The sequence below is a fragment of the Falco peregrinus genome, chromosome 10, assembly GCF_023634155.1.
Source record: "Falco peregrinus isolate bFalPer1 chromosome 10, bFalPer1.pri, whole genome shotgun sequence".
Taxonomy (NCBI): Eukaryota; Metazoa; Chordata; class Aves; order Falconiformes; family Falconidae; genus Falco; species Falco peregrinus.
In genome coordinates, this window is record NC_073730.1 from 33,947,429 (window position 1) to 33,968,983 (window position 21,555).

The 21,555-nt window shown below is 39.2% G+C and overlaps 1 protein-coding gene across 6 annotated transcripts; it reads right to left on the minus strand.

Moving 5' to 3' along the window:
- Positions 1-105: 105 nt before the first annotated feature.
- Positions 106-14,737, minus strand: DEPDC1 (DEP domain containing 1). 6 transcript variants are annotated; one of them, XM_055815333.1, is made up of 12 exons: positions 14,587-14,737; positions 13,360-13,625; positions 12,547-12,697; positions 11,251-11,369; positions 10,686-10,816; positions 10,323-10,370; positions 6,914-7,054; positions 5,553-6,404; positions 4,807-4,979; positions 3,676-3,852; positions 3,215-3,400; positions 106-876 (listed from the first exon to the last, which is right to left on the minus strand). In XM_055815333.1, exons 1-12 carry the CDS (start codon positions 14,632-14,634, stop codon positions 736-738), a joined length of 2,433 nt encoding a protein of 810 aa, XP_055671308.1. In that variant the 5' UTR covers positions 14,635-14,737; the 3' UTR covers positions 106-735. The 6 variants fall into 6 exon arrangements, 5 of the variants coding, with proteins under 5 accessions (XP_055671308.1, XP_055671307.1, XP_013160356.2 ...); XM_055815332.1 differs by having other exon boundaries at positions 5,553-6,431; XM_013304902.3 differs by lacking the exon at positions 14,587-14,737 and adding an exon at positions 13,910-14,051 and having other exon boundaries at positions 5,553-6,431.
- Between the last annotated feature and the right edge of the window lie 6,818 nt (positions 14,738-21,555).

Below are 21,555 nucleotides of genomic sequence, written 5' to 3' on the forward strand. Positions count from 1 at the left end.
TATTTAGTGTATTCCAATTCTATTCATTGTCATTCACATATCATCCATCACTTTTTCATTTTGAGAAATATACCAATAGAGCCAAAACAAAATTTTCCACGAATGTTAGAAATATATCTAAGACTTTTAATAAAAATAAATATACAGAAGCTTATGTGAATTTTACAGATGAGATAAACAGAAGTATTTTACGGAGTCAGATAATCATTTATTGATAGTGAATTTCTGGCTCCCTTAGAAATCACAGGACCAACTTTTAAATTAGGCCCAAACTCAAAAAACATTGTTTAAAGACAAGTATTTTGCAACTGCAAAGTCAGCAGTTATTCACAACATACAGACATTTCATAACCTACAGAAACTATGATAATTGGCACAAATTCCTGAACAGACATTAAAAAAGTTATAATACGCATATCATTAGTTTTCCATATGAAAACCATATATAAATTTTTGGTTACTAATAGCTTCATGCTTATTTTCACATTTATTTTACCAAGCACAATATATTGTAATAATTTTTAAACAGATAAATATTTATTACTCTCTTAGCAGTCATTCAAGAGTTATCTACACAAAAAAAAAAAGTTATTTTGGCACCTTTAAACATAGTGTCCATGTAAACATTTCTTGCTTCTACACACAGCCACCATCAAATTTCTGTAGCAAGTGCCCTTTGGTAAATCATTCATACATCCATCCAGCAAATAAATAAGCAGCTGAAGTGTGGTTAAGTTAGTATCTTAGGCTACGAAATCTTGGTTTGCTTAGGCTAAGTATTGGTTGTTTGATGGTAGGTTTGTTCTCAAATAGCATAGCTTCCTTTTCTGTAGTTGGAAATCTGTTCTGGTAGATCAGAGGGTATTCCTTCTGAAACTTGAAAACACAAAAAGCAAAAATTAAGATAAAATACCAGACCACAAAATATTGTAGTGATAGAACAAGGAGGAATAGCTTTAAACTGAAAGAAAGCAGATTTAGATTAGATGTTAGGAGGAAACCCTTCTTCATGGTGAGATGGCGAGGGGCTGGCCCAGGCTGCCCGCAGCAGCTGTGGGTGCCCCATCCCTGGCAGGGCTCAAGGCCAGGCTGGACGGGGCTGGGAGCAGCCTGGGCTGGGGGGAGGGGTCCCTGCCCGTGGTGGGGGGTGGGACTGGGTGGTCTTGGAGGTCCCTGCCAACCCAAACCATGCTGTGATGACCCCACCAGAAACTCCAGCTGTGCAGGACTTGAGCACAAATTGCCTCATAAGGATGCATATCAGCAGGAGGAACAAGGCTATGGGCACGTAAAGTAACTGCTGTGACACTTGAGCAAAGCTGTAGCTCTTTGTCCTTCGAGTTCACAACTGGTAAACAATGAGTCGAGCAGAGATTGTATCAGGCACTTCACCTTCTGTTGAAATGAGAAAAGCTTCTAATCTCATTTTAGTCCCAATGATTTTTAGGATTATTCTAGTCACAGCAGCTACGAGCAAACACTGTAGGATTCTATCTGCCTTTTCTCCATTTGCAGTGACAGCCTGTGGTTGCTCACCGTGCCGTTCATCAGCGAAGTAACAGCAATGATGCATACTGTTTGAACAGCATGACCAGCATGACCAGCATTCCACCAGCCTCCTGAGCAAGGCATGGCAGTCCCCCCTGTGAAGCCACGCTGTCCAGCCAGCATCGGTATCTATTCTGTTTCTGCTTGGAAAGCTGTCTTTCAAGAATCACAATAATAAATGTTTTACCTAAATGGAAACTAAGATTCAGCATATTTTGAAGGTCTTCTCTCAGGAAAACTTACTTTACTTAACCAAGGGAGTTATTTTTCCATTCCTGCAGATACACAACTAAACAAAAATATCTGGTTTCAGAGACATGTTTCTGACGTTTTGCCTGTTTCCTATTTAAGGCTTCCATAAGGAATGAAAAATAGTAAGTACATCTATACACCAGCCAAAGCTTTCTGCTGATGGATTCAGCCTGTGGAAAATGACACCACTTGTAACTTTTGGTGTTGATGCAAGTTGCGCCTAACCCTCTAGGAAGTGACATGTATTTGGCTTTCCCCAATTCAAAGTATCAAAACCCAATAATCCCCCAAGTTGTGATTTATCACACTACTAGCTCTCCCAGCACAAACTGCAAGACTGTAACGATATAGCTCCGTTTAAATTTTTAAAATTTACTTTCCTAGCACATGGCCCTTACAGTACAAGCTGCTTCTGGAATTTAGTGGGAACCGATTAAAAAAAAAAAAATTAAGTATGTACTTCAAGTTTTACTTTAACCTTAGAGGATTTTAGTTTATTTTCTTCTTCTCCACTTCACCTGCTTTAAGTGCTGCTGGGTATCACTTCTTACTGCTTACTAACTCCCAAGTTTTAATTGACTGTAACTAGTCTTCTTTACATGCCAGAAGAATGAATTTGAACAACAGTCCAGCCTTCGCTTCTACAGGACCAAAAAGTTTTCACAACACATGAAAGTCAGCGTCGCAGAAGCTGGGGGAGGGGTACCAAAGAGAAAAATGTGCTTGCTCTGAAAAGCTGCTTTTTCAAATTTGAGTCACAAGACTCGCTTAGGAGATTCTAGGACAAGTACAATACTATTCAATTGGTCAGAAATACTTGCCAACGGTTTTCCGAAAAAGAAAAACCCCTCCAGTATTAAATCCTGCCAGAATTGCTGTATTTTAGCTTTAGTATTAGGCAATACATTAGCAGGCCATAGAAGTGCCAGATAATCTTGAGCAATATACATGTTACAAAACACAAAGCTAAGTCCACAGGAAAGAATGTTTCAGAGCTGTGAACAGATAGAGCTTGACCTCTTAAAGCAAAGCACTGCTTTTATTGCCTATCGACTTTAAGCCCACCTATGGCATTTTAATGGGAACTTGTATGGCTGGTTCTCCACAAGAAATCATGCTGTAATTCTATCACATATTAGTCCGCAGAGAGCTGTATCTCAGAATAATTTTACATCAGTTTTAAACTACTGTTTGAACACTGCTGCTGCCAGATAGCATCAAATGCTGTATTAAACGGTCTTTAAAATCCTAGTCAGAGCATGCAATCAAAAAACCCTTCAACGGGTCTCTTCCTCAAAATAAGCATGTTTCTCTATACAGCCTGCTCTTGTTCTGTACCAGGGTCTAGTGACAGGGATCCCGCCCTCACAGAGGCATTTTCTTAATTAGATGATATATCTGCCAAGTTTCTTACCTGTTTTAACTTTTTCTTTTTGTCTTTCACAGACAAGTTTTTATCTTTGATAATGTTCTCCAGGAGCTCTGCCACTGCAGCTTGAGAGGTAGAAACCTTTTGTTCTTCAAACTCCTGAGGAGTTATTTGTTTGCAGTATGAATATGTTGGCAGTATGGCACAGATTTCTTCCTTTGGGTATTTGCACTGAAAGAGAAGTTGAAGGGGTCTGCATATACTCAAATGATTATGCACTATTTCAGTAAGAAAGTACCTAACAAAAATCTAAGCATACTGACTTAGAGTGATATCACAAGTTGCAAAATATTATAACATAGCTAATATCTCTGATTGCACCAACAGTTTAATAACAGTTTGCATTCAAAATATGGTTTTACTTGCAGTTTTCCCTATCCCACTTTCAGAAGTAACACACATGCTGCAATTGGCAAATGAACTCAAACTTCTATCACGCCACCAACCTCTGCCATCTTCATGTATTCTATGTGATCTTGAACTGCAACCTGCAGGTAGGTTGGTACTTTAAATATTTCTTGTTGATGGTCCATTAGAAATGAAACTAATCTTGTAGAAAGTAGCTCATCAAGATCTACTTCTTCTGCACAGCATAGCACGCATCGAGAGAAAGTCTGTATCATCTAGAAGCATTTAGCAGATTGTTAGTACGCGCAGGTGAGGGATTTGCTGCCTTTGCAGTCTACACAGTAGCACAATGAATTCTCCAACACCAACTTTCACTACAATCTCTTGCCTGCACCACTGGTCAAGACAGGAGGTAAACTGATTACAATTTTTTCCTCATTTGAAATAAAGGAACTTCTTATAATATTAGACTCGTATTTGATTCGAACAGTACTTTCAGTTACATATTTCAAAGAGGTAATAATAAGAGAAAGTCTTACCCTGCAGAAAAGCGTACATCTTCAGTTAGCCATCCTGAGACAAGTAAGATGATAAAAAAACCTGCAGAGCCAGCCTAGTCAAGATCTAATGCACACCAAGCTCCAGTTTTAAGTAGCTTTACAAAACATTTTTACAGCTTTCATATGTCCAGCCTTTAGTAGGCTTATTTTAACTTAGCATGTGCAGGTACTTTGTTGTTTTAACTAATCTTGTTTGACAAAAATCTTTAGTCATTCCAATGAAAGCTGAAATCCAGACTTCAAGGGTAATCTTTAAACCCACTAGGCAGAAAATTTACTTTTTTGGAACTGATTTTGTCGTCACTTCACACGCACAAATGTTTAGCCTGACAAAGGTTTTCTACAGACACTTTGCCAACACCTTTCAAATTAAATGGTATTTGGGTGAGAAGCTAGTCTAAATGATCATCTGTTTGCATTCTGTTAAGAAATTTCCCTTCTCCTCCCGAAGGAAAGCAACACCAATATTTGAAATACATTAAGATGGAGACAAGAAAGTGCTTGCTTCAAGTCAGATTTTTGTAAGTATTCTGGAAATGAAAAATCCACCCATTAATCACTATTTATTTGCAATGAGACAAGAACCTCAAGTATGGAATACTGCTAGTATTCTCAGCATTACTTCAGCAATGTTCTTAAAACAATACACTGCACTCATGATTCTCTTACCAAAGAACGTGTACCCATTGCATCATGCAGTCGTGGCATATCAACGTTTTCACTGATCCGAGAGATCATACGCATTAGGAGCTGAATCTTTCTACGATTTGGGGGTGGAAGTAACAAACAACATATTTGTAGTGCTTCAACAGCAATTCTTTCTAAATGAGGCTGAAGGAGATCTACAAGTTAATTATAAAGATAGCTGTCATTAAGGTTTGAACCAATTTTCAGGATATTTTTATCTCAGAGCAAGAATTATTTTTTTTTCCCCCCAATGATAACCACATTTCATAGAAATCATCTGTAACATAGGAAGTGTTATGCAGCCTTTTCTTGTGCGGTCATCTTCAACTTGCTGCATTATAATAAAACTGCTGGTACAATTAAGACCAAAATGTGATTAAGAAATGCCACCAATGGTATTCCCAGAAGTATGTTTGTGCAAATTCCCTGCCTCACTTTGAGACAGCGTCTAAGTCACTTATCACTTACCTGAGCAGGAAGGTGATTTACTGACACATCAAGTTTAAGACTCCAAAGATACTACACACTACTGTATGTTAGCAGAGGTACAAAGAGCTACCTTTAAACAGCACAATTTAGACCCAGATTCTTTTTTTTCCTAAAAAAACCCCACAGATCATGTCAGATGCATATCAAAAAACCTAGCAACAGTGCCAGAGATTAAGGAAGCAGAGATTAGTTAGTCAACACAATAAGCCAATACAACATGCTTTAGAAAGCCATCTTACTTTGCGTGCCAGTCAATACATAAGAAGAATGAGTGAAAGAGTATTGTGAGAGTTCTGTGGTACTTTTGTAGAGTTTCTTTTTGACGGTGATATCAGAAACTTCAGTCCTGCCATCCATTGAAGCAGCAACACCAGAGGTATTTGGTTTTCCTTGCCCACAGAGTTGAGGCCTTGGCTTTACTGTGATTTCAGCAACCGGTATATTAATGCTAGCGTAACTTTTGGAATTCCACTTGCCATGTAAACTCAGAGACCTGCATATTTCCTTCAATCCCTGATTTTCATTAAATAGCTCTTTATCCTGAAGAGTTGAAGCAGACACCCCCTTGATACCATGGGTTTGTTTTTGACATGTGTTATCAAAACCCAGCTCCAGTACAGAATTAGCTTTATGCTCATACAGCAGTGATTGTTTTCGATTTCTTGTACTCAGGATGATGTTCACATCACTTTGGCTGAGGAAATCTGAATCCCCTTTACTGTGTATACTTGAAGTAGGATCCCCAATTCTTTCCAAAGAGTAACATCTTGTCCTAAATGTTCGCAGTGGGTCTTGTTCATTCCTGAAACTTGAAAGATTTTGACAACTTCCTCCTATTAGATTATCAGCACTACCTTGTTTACATGTCAGTTTATATCGCTGCAATTTCTTTACACATGGGTTTTGAATAGTTAGCTTTTCTGAAGAAGTCTTCCTGGAAGCTTTATATTCTTCCCTTTTTTTGTCAGGCTCTTTGCAGAGTAGGCTTAAAAGAAGACACTCAGTTGACTTGAAAGAGTTCAAGTGAGGAATTTTTGAAGGTTGTGGGTCACATTTCTCATCTTGGACAGAATGTTTTCCACTGCATATATCTGGAATTGTGATGTAGCCACACATAACTATCAGAAAATGAAATATAAGTTAAGATGCCAGTGGTATGAAACTGAACAAGTTCAGAAAGTTGCTAACTGAACAGAGACGTCAACAAACATAAGACACTGATTTATAGTTGACTGTTAGTAAAACTTAAGAAAAATTTAGCTCAGTTCAAAAGCAATCTAACAAGATAATTGCAACCAACATGCAAGAATAAGGAAAGTTAACACACTGCAATAGTGAGGGACAGGAACAAGCACATATTTTTAAGTTTTTGTTATTGCATATTTAGAATGTTAGCTCAGACAGAAATTTATATAAGACATTATAAGACAGAGCTGCATTTCAGTTAATATTGTAATACAGAACGATAGCATTGATGACCTTCAGGTGACTGAAGCTGCCATACCGATTAGGGGGTCAAGGTCTGCTTTGAATTACACATTTCTTCCCCAATCGATACAAACTTATAACTTGCAGTGATTATTTCTGAATTCATACATACCTAAAATATTAACAAAAAGTTCATAGTATTCAAAAGTAAGCAACGGTTCAGGGAGATTGAGAAAGTAATCAGCAACTGTTCTGAATACATCTCGTTCAAACCCACTGTAAGTTGGTTGGCTCATGTCATTATTTCTAGGCCCTAAAAAGAGGTAAAGAAAAAAATTCACAAAAAAAGTTTCATAATTCTATTATAAAAATAATAAATAAATAAAAATCAAGTTTATTCTTGTAGGAATGACTTTCACAAAGAGAATCATGACAGCAATAGACAAATATTTAATTTAGTTTAGCACTGTACCATTTGTAAGCAAAACCAGTAAAATATTCTATGTAGCCATTGAAGAGGTGTGCTCAGTTTCAACAAGCTGTTCCACACCAAGAAAATAAATGAAAACTTTATAGGTTTCTCAGCAAAATAATAACGAACTCTTAGGATTTTCCTTCATTTCCAAAGTACAGTTATCCCCGTTCTCCCACAGGGAGCTCTACCTTCTAGATCAAGGCACTCATCCTATAACATACTGTGAACAGCATGCAGACTGAGAAGCCGGCCAATACAGAATCAATATATACACATTGCTTTATGCATAGGCCAAGCAGAGCTGGTCAGTGTCTTCCCTTTGTGGGGACCTCCTCAGTTCCTCTATTCAAATGGTTCACCAAGAGAAAGTTTTGTTCACCGCTACTCCCGTGGTGAATCACAGCTACAGGCAACTAATTTTCTTCAGAAGACAGATGAGCAACCCAATAACCTAAGAATCTAGTTAATAAACCTTGCCCGTGTTGCTACAGGCAAGAAAAGGAATGAACGGAAGTGGTCCTAGTACAAATAAAATTTGATGTTTTCTAGATCTTTTAACCCTGATGTTATCATACTCCACTGAACTCCTACAAATGAAATACACTACCTTACAAAGCCAATTCTAACAAATTAGGAGATGGCAGTTTAAATTGCACATAGAACCAGGGAAAATTTAACTTTTGATACAACCAGATTTTATAATCACAATCACATTAGCATACAGTACACTAAAAATATAGCAGAGCAGTATTAACCCTGCCAGTTTCAGTATTTTTAGTGTTCGCTGTGCAAAGTAACTACCACCTTAATCATTTCGTTACAGTATACCTAGCAGATGCAGAGATAAAATCTCCACCTGAACTAATTCACTCAAATTAGAAACTCAGAATTCAAAAAACCAGAAAGTTTGCTTGCAGTTTTCAACCCACAAATACAAAGACCTATTAGTTCCAAATAGAGAACTGATGTGGGGATTAACATATTGCAATGCTCAAAAAACAGTGCTCGGCTATATTTTCCTCCTCAATTTAAATCCACTCACCAAGCTCTCCCCTTTCCTGCTTTTCCTAATAGTGCTCTTCATGTAAGAGGCTCTATGTTTTTGCAAATGCAGTTGAAGAAAAAAAAAAGAAAAAAAAAAAAGAAAAAGGTCATTTTCACAACAGCGTATGCTTCAAACTGAACTTCTGAAGCCATACTAACCCTGGAGGGACACCTACCACAGTTCCACTGTGCAGCTAGGCATATATGCTAATGTATAAACACACACCATCCAACCATGTTAGAGCTACTAAAGCTTTGAGAGGAGCTAATGAAGGAGATTGCCAGGAAAAGGGGCAAAAGTTAAACAGCAGGGCAAGCACACATAGGAAAATAGCTCGTCATCTCTGATTTCATTTGAAAGGCACTCATCTAACTCTAGCATGCCCTGTTAGCCATTTAAAGAGGCAGTTGTGGGCAGTGGGGGTAAGAGAAAAGTCAGTCCGTCCTCTGCTTCTCCAGAATCTTTTCAAAGCCTGCTTCATAGACATGCAAAGCTTACATCAGTGCAATCTGTATGTGTTTGTAATACTATTTCAAACACATATGACAAAGGAAGCCTTAAAGATGGATTCTGTGAAGTTTCATAAAAATCAATGGCACTGCAAAGGAGAAAGACTATTAGTACCACACAGGTCTGCTACAGCACATGCTGAAGAACAAACCCACTCCTTTAGCAGCAAGAGAACCACATCAGACTCGGCCATTAAACTGAACTTCATTGTATTCACCGTGAAAGCACTTTTTTCCCCCCACTAATGTGTGAAAACCTGTGTTAACTGCATTAGTTCAAGGTAAATACTTTCCCAGTAGTTCCAAGGCAGCCACTCAAGTACACGTAACACTGATGCCTTGGGTAACAGATTTGTCTTTTCTGAAGGTTTAACATCATGCCTTTCTAAATTTTACATTTAACAAAAAAATCCAGAGAAAACAAAACACAAGCACTAAGTTTTCAATAATTTGTAACCACTTGTAGTTTTTCTGCTTGATATTTCATACATCAATACCAAAACAAGGGATAACTGCAGACTGACTCTTAAGCCTGCAGACAATGACAGTTCAGCTGTCAGAAAACATGTTCAACAGCTAAAATGTCTGACTTTAAAAATCCATCTCATCTACTAGGCAGTGATTGGTAAGATACTGAAGGCCTTTGTTTTCCACAGATGAACTGTAACTGTAAAAGGTGTCTTACAGAGTTTTAAGCATAAGATTTTTCTAAAGATTGCTTGGAGAAAGAGGTTGGGAAGCAGATAAGGAGGTACTAGAGGAGCTATACTCCAAGTCTGGGATCCAGGAACAAGTCAGAACTTTCTGTTGTCATGACAAATTTAGTAGACGATAAAACTGACTATCCGTGCATGCTTTTACGTGAAACCCTTTGCAAAATTTTATTTGATTCCTTTCAAGACAAATTAAAAAAAACCCCTGTGAATTGGCCTCCCTGCTTTAATATGAAATGTAGAAACTGTTTTAGTCCAGCTCAAAGCCAGTAACTGGAAAAAGAAAGTAATTTTATTCCTGAAAAAAAACATTTTAGAAGAAACCACACAGAGGTTCTGCCCAGCCACTCAAGTTTTCTCCCTGCCTGACTCTGTTACTAGAAATTATTTTTGTAAAAAACCCCAGTTCTTAGCTTTTTCATAGCCTTGGACAGAATGCTTTCACCAAAAGCTTACAGAGTTTAGTTAATTCTCCTGTACATTTCATGGATTAAGGAAAATTGAAGCTCCTCTTTTTCCACTAATTTAATCTGTTGCCAAAAATTCATAACACAGAATCAGACGATGCAGCCTAAAAGCAGAATAACTAGCCTGATTACTAAAGGACTGATACCTTGATTACCTGAAATATAAAACCTTCAACACATATTAACTCTTTGGTAACATTTCTGTTCAATAATTTGATACGGATTGCTGTCATTGCTTCTTAGCATATCAAGGCACTTGGATTACTTGTAATGTTTGATTCTGGAAATTCAGTTGATCTTAACATACAAGTATATTTCACTTTCAACTCTCAAAATACCTTTCTGGAACTTAAAAACTATTCAATGACTTACAGTATGAGAGGCATTTCATAGCTGACAACACCCAGTGTGGGAGGTCTTCTAAAATAAACAAACAAGTACATTATTGATAGATAAGTCCAAAGACATAATACCAGACACAAATAATGGCACAAATTTATTGAATAATACCTCAAATACAAAAGATAAAGTTTAAAGCTAATTTTAAATATTGGTACATGTAATATCAAAGTGAATGCAATATACCTACAAAACCTTCTGGACAAATATACTGCACTGTGCCTTCATTTGGGAGAAAAGTGTAAGAGAGACTACGAAACATGTTACTTCAATTATTATTTGTTGTAATTACACCATATAGAATCTTTAAGCAAAACCAGAAAAAAAAAATCTTACCTGATTTGTTCTGCAAAATAACAACACCATGTCTGCTTACGTTAGTCATGTTATATATGACATACTCAGGAACTATCTGTGTTGGCTGCAAAACTTCTTCCAAAGATGGGAGGCCTAAAATGGTTTGCAAACTGTGGGGAGTAAAAGAGCAGATGTTGTCCAGAAGGTTTGCTAGTAATGAATGAAAACAAGTTATTTCTGTATCTATTCAAACAACAGTTACTTGATAAACTAGTTTGCTGTTTAATAAGTTCTCACTTCCAGAAGGACTACTTAAGGACATACTTTTTCCTTGGACAAACAGCAAAAATCAGTAAGAAAGAGCATCTATGGTACTTGAAATATACCTCAACTCCAACAATAACAAATATCTATAAATTTCTTAAATGCAACAATCCAATGTTAATAAATACACTAGAAAGCTTATGTAAACAATAGCTAGTAAAAATACTCAACTTCGAACATAATTTTTAAAGCTTAAAAAAACTTGTAAGTGAAAAGCTTGATTGGGCCATTACACACACAAAGCATATATACAAGAAGGTCCTTTTTATAATGTGCTTACTGTATTAGAATTATATTTCTCCAAGTTTCTTGCACATATTCCTGGCTTATTTCCCTCCCATGCAGTGTGTCTTCCTTGTTTTCTTCTATTATATCACGTTTTGTTTTTCCTAAATTTTCCTGAAAATAAGTGGTTTATACCATAAGATAAACAAGCCTCTTAAGATAATTAAAAATCAAGTAAAAATTGTTCTGGACTGATAGGTCATTCGGCAAAACATTAAATTCCAAAACATGAGCCAGGGTGTGACTTCAGCAGTCTCAGGACTGAAATGTAAGCATACCCAACTAAAAAGCCAGAGCACACTATGAAAAAGAGACCTAATAACTCAGAAGTCAGCAGTTTAAAAGGTAGTAATACATTTGGATTTGATGTGTTTCTAAGTGCGGTATTCTCCTTTAGGATCACAATCTAAATTTAGAAAGTACGCGCGCGCACACACACACACAAATCTCAAAAGAGTAAAAGGCCAAACACATTCTATCTTTTTCATAAAGCAAAAGAATTAAAGAATGTGTGCCTTTTTATTTGTCCTAAATAAACAAACAAACAAAGTTTCAACAAGGACAGATTGCCCAGATCATTTCTGCAACTCCACCTTCCAGCACTCCAAATATTTTAAAATACTGTAGCAGGAATAATTCTGCACTGAAGGACACAAAACCAAATCCAAAAGCAAACAAAAAACCTCCCATACTGATGACCTAAGATGCTCAATTGCTTATACATATAGATATAATTCAAACTACACTGATGCAAAATTACCCCTATACTGCAAGGGGTGTGTGCAGTGACCTTTCTTTCTGATGAAGTAACATGGCTGCGTTAAGAACACTCTATCCCTCCACTAACATCCCAGTAACTATTGCCAGTAACTTTAGAAGAAACAGCTTCATTTAAAAAGCGTACTTAATTTCTTCTGTCAAATGCACAATCCCTTTCACTTGCTGCCAACATTTCAAAAATGCCATGTTACAGTTACAGCTATGATTTTGCACATATGTATTTTGTTTAATTATGTACAGGTTATTTAATAAAATCTTGTTTTGTACATTGGAGAAACAGCACACATCACCAAGACACTTCATTATCAAATATAGCTACATCTTCCTATTATGCCTAATAAATGTTCTATTTCGCTGTCTAGGAGAACCTACCAATTTATTTCTTAAGCAGGAAGGGAAGATGACACAACAGAACAATGTCACTAAAAGGTGATCGCTTATAGTTCTGCTTTGTTTGTTTGTTAGGAATAAAGAAAATACATGGCAATTGTAATTATGTAAGAAACATTACCAGAGACTGTAGTGACTCATGTTTCTTAAGAGCTCTCCTGGATAAATGTGGCAATTTAAAAAGTCTTTCTTTGTCTCTAGAGAAGTTTTCCAAGCTCTCTTTTGGTGGACATGAGCTTGGTAGAGGTTTAACTGGAGATGTCGAAGGAAACCTGTTACGAACATGAGAGATGTTAAAAACATTTACAATAGATTAGAAATAAGAGGTTACTTAACCAAACCCATACCTTATGATTCCATAAGATTCTTAAGTAATACAGGAAATTAAGAAGAAAAATACTGATTTTTTTTTCCTTTTGAATGTCATTTAACATACATTAGCTTTGGGCTAGTGTTCTTGGTTCCAAAGTCAAGCTGAACATACTCAGATACTTATTACAGCACTGAGACCAGAATTCAGGAGGCAAGGGCCATTAATACCTTTAATTTTAGAACGCATGGTAGGCTCTGTTTCCCATTTAAGATTTTTTTGTAAAATATACAAGAAAAGTAAACACAGGACTGGTGGCATAGGGCAGAGCCACAACAATAAATTCTCTTTGGCTCTCCTCCAAAGCCCTTGAGCATAGCATGCAAGCCAGCGAAAAGTTTGGCTAGACAAAAGCATGGAAACAGCCCTCAGCATACAGGCTGTATGGTCTATACTGCAAGTCAGAGCAAAGTAAAATGGTGAGTGGAGTAAAACAGTGCTAATAATGAATTTTTGGCCCAACTGCTCAACCCAAAGCAAAATACTTCTGTGGATCTGAGCATAAAATTTTAAAATAAAATTCTCAACCTGAAAAGCTCTGCTAACTGGTCTTCATTTCAGTACCTGTATAGTGCACCATTGTCTTCTAAATTTTCAGATCCCCATCTCCCTTTTATATCTTCAATTACATGATTCTTGAGAAACTTTCTCAATAGCTGAATAGTCTGCTGCCTAGTAACTTCAGGACCAAAGTTACTATTATCCCTTAATACTTCATGCAGCCAGTCTATGGCTTCCGATGCAGTAAAACAGCTTCCATGTTTTTTTAAATGTTGCCTGTGTTTCCTTAATGGCATGCCTGCTCGGAAATATTTTGTAATATCGTTCCACTGCATGGGAAACAAAACAACAAGGAACATTAAGATTAAAGTCTGAGGTTGATCATTGTAAGTCTCAATTAAAACAACATTCTATTATAAGCATATACATGAAATTACATTAATGCTAACAAATACTGATAGTTATACTGCCTAACGTAGCAGCATTCATATAGAAAATTCAAATCTAAAGTTCAGAGTAAAGAATGCACGTACATTTCATTTAGGTTTTTATCACCTCCTTCTAAAACTGAAAATAAGGTTGGCGTTTCACAGAGATAACGAGTTTTATTGACCTGGTCTGCACATGCCCAGCATTTTACATCAGCTCAGTCTCCTGAGGCACTGGCAAACCACAGCCTTCAAGTTTGCAGCAGCTCTCAGACACGAGATGAATCCAGCCGTCAGAGTGCACAAACACCAGTTTTAAAGTATTTTCTTCCTTTCCTATTTACTCGCACAAAACTGGATGGAACACTACAATTAGCAGGACCCTCTTATTAGGCTGTCGCTCAGTTCCACGGAGCAAGGCCGTGCCGGGGAGGGAGCAGGGCGCCCTGCGCTGCGTGACAGCGCTCAGGGTGGGCAGAGGGCCATCTCCACCCACAGCACCCACCTTCCCACGCCGCGCACCCGCACAGCGGCGACTGCCGTCACCCCAAAAACCCAACGGCCTCACATTGCTCCAGGTACCCCTGAAACTGAACCTGGTCAGCGGGGGCCGTGGATGGTCAATATTAATTTGCACTTTACCCCTGAGGGAGAGGCCGAGGCTGGCGAGAAGACCCCTGAGGAAGAGACCCCCTGGGGGAGAGCCCGAGGCTGGCGAGAACCCTCCTGAGGGAGAGGCCCCGGGCGCCGCGGCAACAGCCGACTTTCCTCCTCCCACCCCGCAAACTCGCCCCAAGCCAGCCCGCAAAGCGGAGCCCCCCGCCGCCAGGCCGGCTCGGCGCCCCCAGCCCGCCGTCCTCACCAGCTTGGTGGCGCGGTAGGGCCCCGGGCCAGCCGCCCGGCTCGCCATGTCGCTGGGCACAAGCCCTCCGGCCGCCGGGGCGAGCACCCACCAACTCCCACGCAGCCCAACGGCCGCTGCCGTTTGAATCAGCGGCGCGAGCCGCCCGCGGGCGCTGATTGGCCGAGCGCGGCGGGCGCGTTGCCGCCTGACGTGAGGCGAGGGCGGGCGGCCGTCTGAGGAGAAGGGCCGGGGCCGCGTCCGGCGGGCGGAGCGAGGCCGGCCAGGTGGCCTGCGTCCTCCGAGCAGGCAGGCAAATGTCTTCCGAACAGCTACAGGGGTATAGCGGCATCCGCCTGGCCTTTGGAGGCGGGTATTGAGCCGGGTGTTTGGTTTCCGTGCCGTTGATCCAAGCTGTCCCTCGGAGGGCCGCGGCCGTTCGCGCCACTGGGTGTGGCCTGGCCCGGTGGCAGCGGTGGCGCAGCCTGCTCAGGCGGGGGCTGTACGCCTCGGCCCAGGTCCCTGCCTCCCCTGCGGGTAGGGTGCGGTAGGAGTCACGCACAGGCACACAGGTCAGACCTTAGAAACTCACCTTGGTTGTTTGTTAAGATGAGGGGAAAAAAGCCAACTCGCATTACAGGATTTAACTCGGCTTTCAGGGCGTTTTCACAGACACTTAAAGAGGCAGGTGTGCTTTATGCATTTCTTGAGTCCTGTGAGACAAGCATGTCACTTACAACTACCTGAAGACATTTGTTACTCCAACTCTGGGTTCCTCACCCGGTGTGTAAGAGCTGATCCGCACTCACAGCCGAGATTACTTGCATATCCATGAGCGCCAGGTGATAATCTACAAAGCCAGCACACCTCAACAAGAACTTCTCATACACTTTGAACAGTTGTTTCAAAGAACGTCTTCAGAATTTCTTAGTGATTAAGTATTCTTTATTGTCGGCGCGGGGTGTACGGGGGATCCTTCCACCAATCGTACACACCCAGAGGGGCAGATTATCTTATATTTATATAATGAAACAATGAATATTCCATTAACGACTATACATATTCATTACCTGAACCCACCTACCCTCGCTCCGTATGCTAATTAGCTTATCAGTCTTTCACGCTTGCGCAGATTCTTCCAAAAATTGTGGGCCGGGGTCTTTAGAATGTGGGCAGTGGTCTATGGGAGGAAGGCCGTAGGTCTTCCTCATGGTGTACTTTTCACCTTAGGTCTCGGTCTCAAAAGTGATGAGTTGGCAGACTTGTAGAAATCTTTCCCAGGGTTTTTACAATACCCCTTGTAATTTTACTCAAGGCCATCCTGCTGTCCCGTTATCTCCTTGGTAGGGCAGCTTGCTTTGCAGATAAGGAGGACAGCTCCCCTTGCAGAGATTTGCAACTTTCTTGCCAGAACAGTCTATATGATCTTTCAGACATTTTAACCCCTTTGTCGCTATACAATTACAAGTTTATTTATGCATTAAAATGAATATTGGTTTATGAATACAAACTTGACCATATTATTTACAGCTTATTCACATCACAGTTGTTTACAAGTATGTTTAATCACAATTCTCACTGTTCTTACAAATGTTGTCTCTGTTTAAAGGTACTGATTTTTTTTATTTTTACCCCCCAGGCTTTATAGGGGCCTCCAAGAGGGTGGATATTTGGTGTGCTAATTAGGATAGTTCATGCATAGTTCCACTAGTTTTCCGCTTGCTCTCATCAACTATTTCGGTCTCCTTGACCTTATCCTGTGCCTCAGCTTGACATATTTATGGTGTCTGTTCCTTCTCCTAAGGCCGCGTTTTGGTAGCTGTTGGTAAGCATTTAACTAACATCCTCTGTTTTTCAAAATCCTGCTTGTTTTTCACTATATATATATATATATATGTTTACTCTTCCCCTCCACACCCCCCCCCCCAAGTAAATATCACACACACTATCTGCTTCCAACAGAAAGCACATTCTTTCAACTACCTTGTGTCATCCTGTAAAATTCCTACAGATATACTACTACAGGTATACTGGAGACCACCCCCCCAAAAGAAAAAAAACCCAAACAACAAAACCCAACCCCAACAAACGTTGCATAGGTTTTGCTGTTTGTTTTGGGGTTTTTTTAAGTGTTCTCTTTCTCAGGACTTGTAGACCAAGTACACTTGTAACCTGAGGAGTTATAAATACCCCACGAGCATTTTAGCTCATCTTGATACAGCCATACATTGCTCAGACATTTTAAGCTCATCACTTAAATTTCTTTTATAGTCAATAAAGATGCACAAATTCCTCAGACACTTTTATAAGAAGGGATAAAAACTTCAATGTTGTGAGAAAACACACCAGCATAATAAGGAGTTTTAAGCAATAAACTCCAAAGCTGCACGCCAGGAAAAAGACTAAAAAGCCCAAGTACCAAGACCCACAGCTACCTAGCCAGTACTAGAACAGTACCAAAAACCCCAATTTCTCAACTCCTTACCCTACTAAAAGAAGGGCTGTTATGCTTTTTATGCCTAACAAAGTAGTTGAGGGAGCCAATCAAAGCTGCAACTCCTGGTAACTTCTATCAACTGTGTGAGCTGTAGCACCTGCTGGTAAGCCAGCAGCTGTTGACTTATGAGTCAGTGTAGTAAACAATTAAAAATTCAGTGAAACTGTGTTCCTTCACTTACATTTTGCATCTGATTAGAAGAGGGTGTGTATTCTCTCACTAGATTAAAAAAAACTTTAGAGATGTTCTTCCTCACATATTTCAACAACTCACTTCCTGGTTTCCTTTCTAACAAAATTGCCTGATAACTGGTTGCCAAGACATAAAGTGGTATTGATTTTTCCAATGATCCAAGCCTAAACCTGTTCAAGAGTATAAATCAGTTTACTGATTATCTTAGGGAAATCTCTGTGAGTAAAACCTGCAGAAAGTGATGAATGCAGCTGTTTCACTTACACTTATTACTTCCCGTACTACTCTCAGGTAATGAAAAAAAAAAAAAAAGTTTGGTGTATTTGCAGTCAACCTACTGCCTATAGATGATTAATTTGTAAAACTTTATATCTTAGATCAAGTAAAGAGATTTTAGGGACACGTGTGGCAAATACAGTAAAAGTGATAATTGAAAACATTACAGCTTATCTACTTTATACAACTGTAAGCAGTGTTATACTGTTGTAGCCTGGAGTGTTTTAATTGATTTCCTAGAAGACAAAAATTAGAGTTCTTTCTGCTTTTACGAATCAGTTTAAAGTGTACTCTTGCTAGTAGGTTTTCCCTACTTAAAAAAAAATACACAGAGGCAGGTGTTCTGTATTTTTATCACTACAGTTTTGAATAGATGCAATCAACTGGGAATATAAGCAGTCTTTTAAAATGATTGGAGAATACCTTCAGGTCACTAAAAATATTTGTAGAGCTGGTTTTATGGTTTTACAATGAGATTTCCTTATCTTTCAGTATTTTTTTTCCTCCATTTATTCTCATTAGAGTGTACCAAATACTTAGTGCATATCTATACAAATACCAACCCAGCTTTGCTATACGAGGGCATCAGGGTAACTCCTCTGATATTGAACGAATTCACTTTAGGATAGAATAAGCCTTGTAGTTAAAGTATAATGAATATAAGAAATATATTCTAATGAAATTAATAGTTGCACAACAAAAGCTGCTATGAAATCTTCTATACAACCCTGTACCAAGGCTAAGAACTTATATTTACTCAAAGAATGTAGGTATAGTAATTAGGTCATGTAACCCTAGTCTGAAAGAAATAATTAATGAAATAACTGATCAAAGAAGGAGTCTGTTTCTCTTTCTTTAACTTTCTCTAACAAGGGCCTGCTTATAAGTTATCTAGAGGAAGCAATTAAAAGAAACAAGCAGAAGAAACAGATGGTTGACAAGGACATAAATTAGCTCAGACCGATAAGAGCACTGCAAACTGGCAAGATCATCACATACCAGGCAAAAGGTGAAAAGTACACCGTGAGGAAGACCTACGGCCTTCCTCCCAAAGACCACCGCCCATGTCCCATCCCGACCCACAATTCTTGGAGGAATATGCACAAGCGCAAAGGACTGATAAGCTAATTAACATACGAAGAGAGGGTAGGTGGGATTAGGTAATGAATATGTATATGCATTAATTGAATATTCATTGTTTTATTGTGTAAATATAAGTTAATTAGTTACTTTAAACATGCACGTTATGCGGAAGGATCCCCCGTGCATCCAGCGCTGCCAATAAAGGATACTTAGTCACTAAGAAATTCTGACTACGTTCTTTAAATCACTTTGCCTACAAAGGTCTGCAAAGCACATGAAAGAAAGTAATGGGAAAAGTAAAGCTTTATTTTCTGCTTTCCATTTATAATTGTTTGATGTTGGTGTCTACTATGAGTAACAATAGAAGGTCAAATAAATAGATGTTCATGAGTTATTTAAAATATCAAGGTTATGGCTGACCCTCTGGATTGTTTTTCACTCTGTGTGTCACTAAGCGGAAGAAGAGGGGTGCACTGTATGTGCTGTAATTATTTTACTGGTTTTAGACATAGGAATAAAGCTAATTGGAAGTACTTAATATTGATCTGATGTTTAGTGCAGCTGAATTAACATTCTTGCCTTTAAGTTCAAATAGAAAGTGATTTTTAAAACATAAGGGAATAGATTGTGGAGAGTGCTAATGGTAACATAAGCTTTTTGCATTTGTCATTAAGGAATTAATAATGAAGAAACCCTTCCCTGTGAGGGTGGCGAGGCGCTGGCCCAGGCTGCCCGGAGCAGCTGTGGGTGCCCCATCCCTGGCAGGGCTCAAGGCCAGGCTGGACGGGGCTGGGAGCAGCCTGGGCTGGGGGGAGGGGTCCCTGCCCGTGGTGAGGGGTAGAACTAGATGATCTTTTTAAGGTCCCTTCTAACCCAGATCATTCTATTGCTGTATGAATACGAATGCATATACATTTACAAATACGTATTCCACTTGGTTTGTGAGGATGGTGCTGTAAATGGGGTGTTCTTCCTCTTGGAAGTGTTGCAGTGGCCAGAGACCTGGAGCCTCAGCAGGACTTGGCGTACTAGCCCTGCATGGACTGTGTTCTTTGAGCTTCCAGTGAAAGAAAATTCAGTTGCCTGTGTCCAAAACAACACAGCTATCAGGCCCACATCCCAAAACAGACACAACAGTTGACCTTGCAGGGCTTTGGCCCCTATGTTTATGACTTTCTCTTTACCACAGCTAAGTGTTGGTTTTGATCACTGGTAAGGTAAAGTATATATGATTGTAATAGCAGCTGTGACAATACTGCTGCTGGGACATCAGGAGCAGTGATGAATAATTGAAGTCTTTGAATTTGCGGGTGTAAGCACAGTTGGCAGGAAAGCTAAGAGTGGAGCACAGCGCCATGTTTGTAAAGCTCTGTGAAGATTTCAGAAGCATGCTGTTAATGTACTGGTGCTATTCTTTCATGCATGTCTCTTTAAATTTTTATTTTCGGGGGATGGCCTCTGTGCTTACAGTAGGGGAAATAAATTGCCTGGTATTTAGTGAAATGAAACAAGCATAAAAACGTAACAGTTGAAAGACATGTGGGCTCTTAAGGAAGAGTTCTTATTCTGTCATTGAGATAACAAGATAAGAACTCAACTGTTTACATTTCTGGATGAAACATTTAAGCATTTTTTTTTTTTACTCCAAGAACATTATGCATCATTCTTTGAGGATACTAAAAAATGAGGGCTAGATTATTTGTATTTTTCCCGTGTGTAGTACAGATTTTATAGGAGCAACGTTTTATATACAAAGAATCTAATCTAAGCAGGATGTGCCTGGGGGAAAAAATCCACACTGAAGACAAAGTGCAGTAATTGCCATCATTTCATTACAATAACTTTTTTTTTTTTCTCTTAAAAAAACCCCAAACAATTCTGTGGAATTTACTAGCTTTCAGATAACATTTCAGTTCATTTGCTGGTTTGTAGAGATGGAATGACTTGTACTTCTGTAGTAACAGCGCAGACAGTTTTTGGAAGGATTGGTGTGGGAAGAAGAATAGAGGGAGAATGCCTGTGAAGGTTATCATGAAAACATGTGCATGAGAATTAAAGAGAAAAAAAGACTCCACATTTGGAACTATATCTTCTTTTACTCCTTCTGAACTTTACCCCATATAGAGTCAGTCAGTAGCTTGTTCAAAAAGCTACTTAGAGAGGAGGTTTTATGCAGTAGTGTAGAAAACCCAAAACAAATAGAATAAATCCTGCTTTGTTCAGCCTTGAATGATTACTCAAGGTCCCCTGCTTTACCCCTCAGTAGCTCAGCATCCCTGAGTGGCTTTCCTCTCTCCCACAAATGTTGAGAAATTCTGTGTAGTATCACCCCCTAAACTCAAGCAACATGAGTACTGTGTTATTTTCTTTCCTCTAGAACAATGATAGGTAAATCCTGTTCTGCTTGTACCTCACAGATACTGAGAGGTACCCTGTGCTTTTTCTTGCTATATTTTCATACCATCCAATATATTTACCTAGTCCCCCATCTCCTCCCTTCTTAATGAGCTAATGAGCCTTGTGAGCTGCTCAGGATTCTGCCAAATAAGTTAGAATCTCATCAGCGGAGGTCTTTTCCCTGCTAGTGTGTTGGTCAACAGAAGTAACACACAGTCTGTGAAGCATGCCATCTGCCCACAGATCTGCTTGAAATGTTTCCTGACAAGGTGCTCTGAGCAGTTTGCCTAAGAGCAATCCTGAGATCACTAAGTGTTGTGATGCTAGGTAGGAAATTGTTACTTGGTTCCTTGCATTGGTCTTAGTCCTGTTTCTACAGCACAAGGATCTAGGTAGTTTTTCTGCAGCAGTTTACAAAAGTATGAAAATGTGCTGATGCTTTGTATAAGTCTTAAAGAAAAACCTTGAAGTCTTTAATAATGTCAGGTTTTATGGATATACAATCCCTTAACCTTGTGGAAGATTAATTTGTATTTATAGTATTA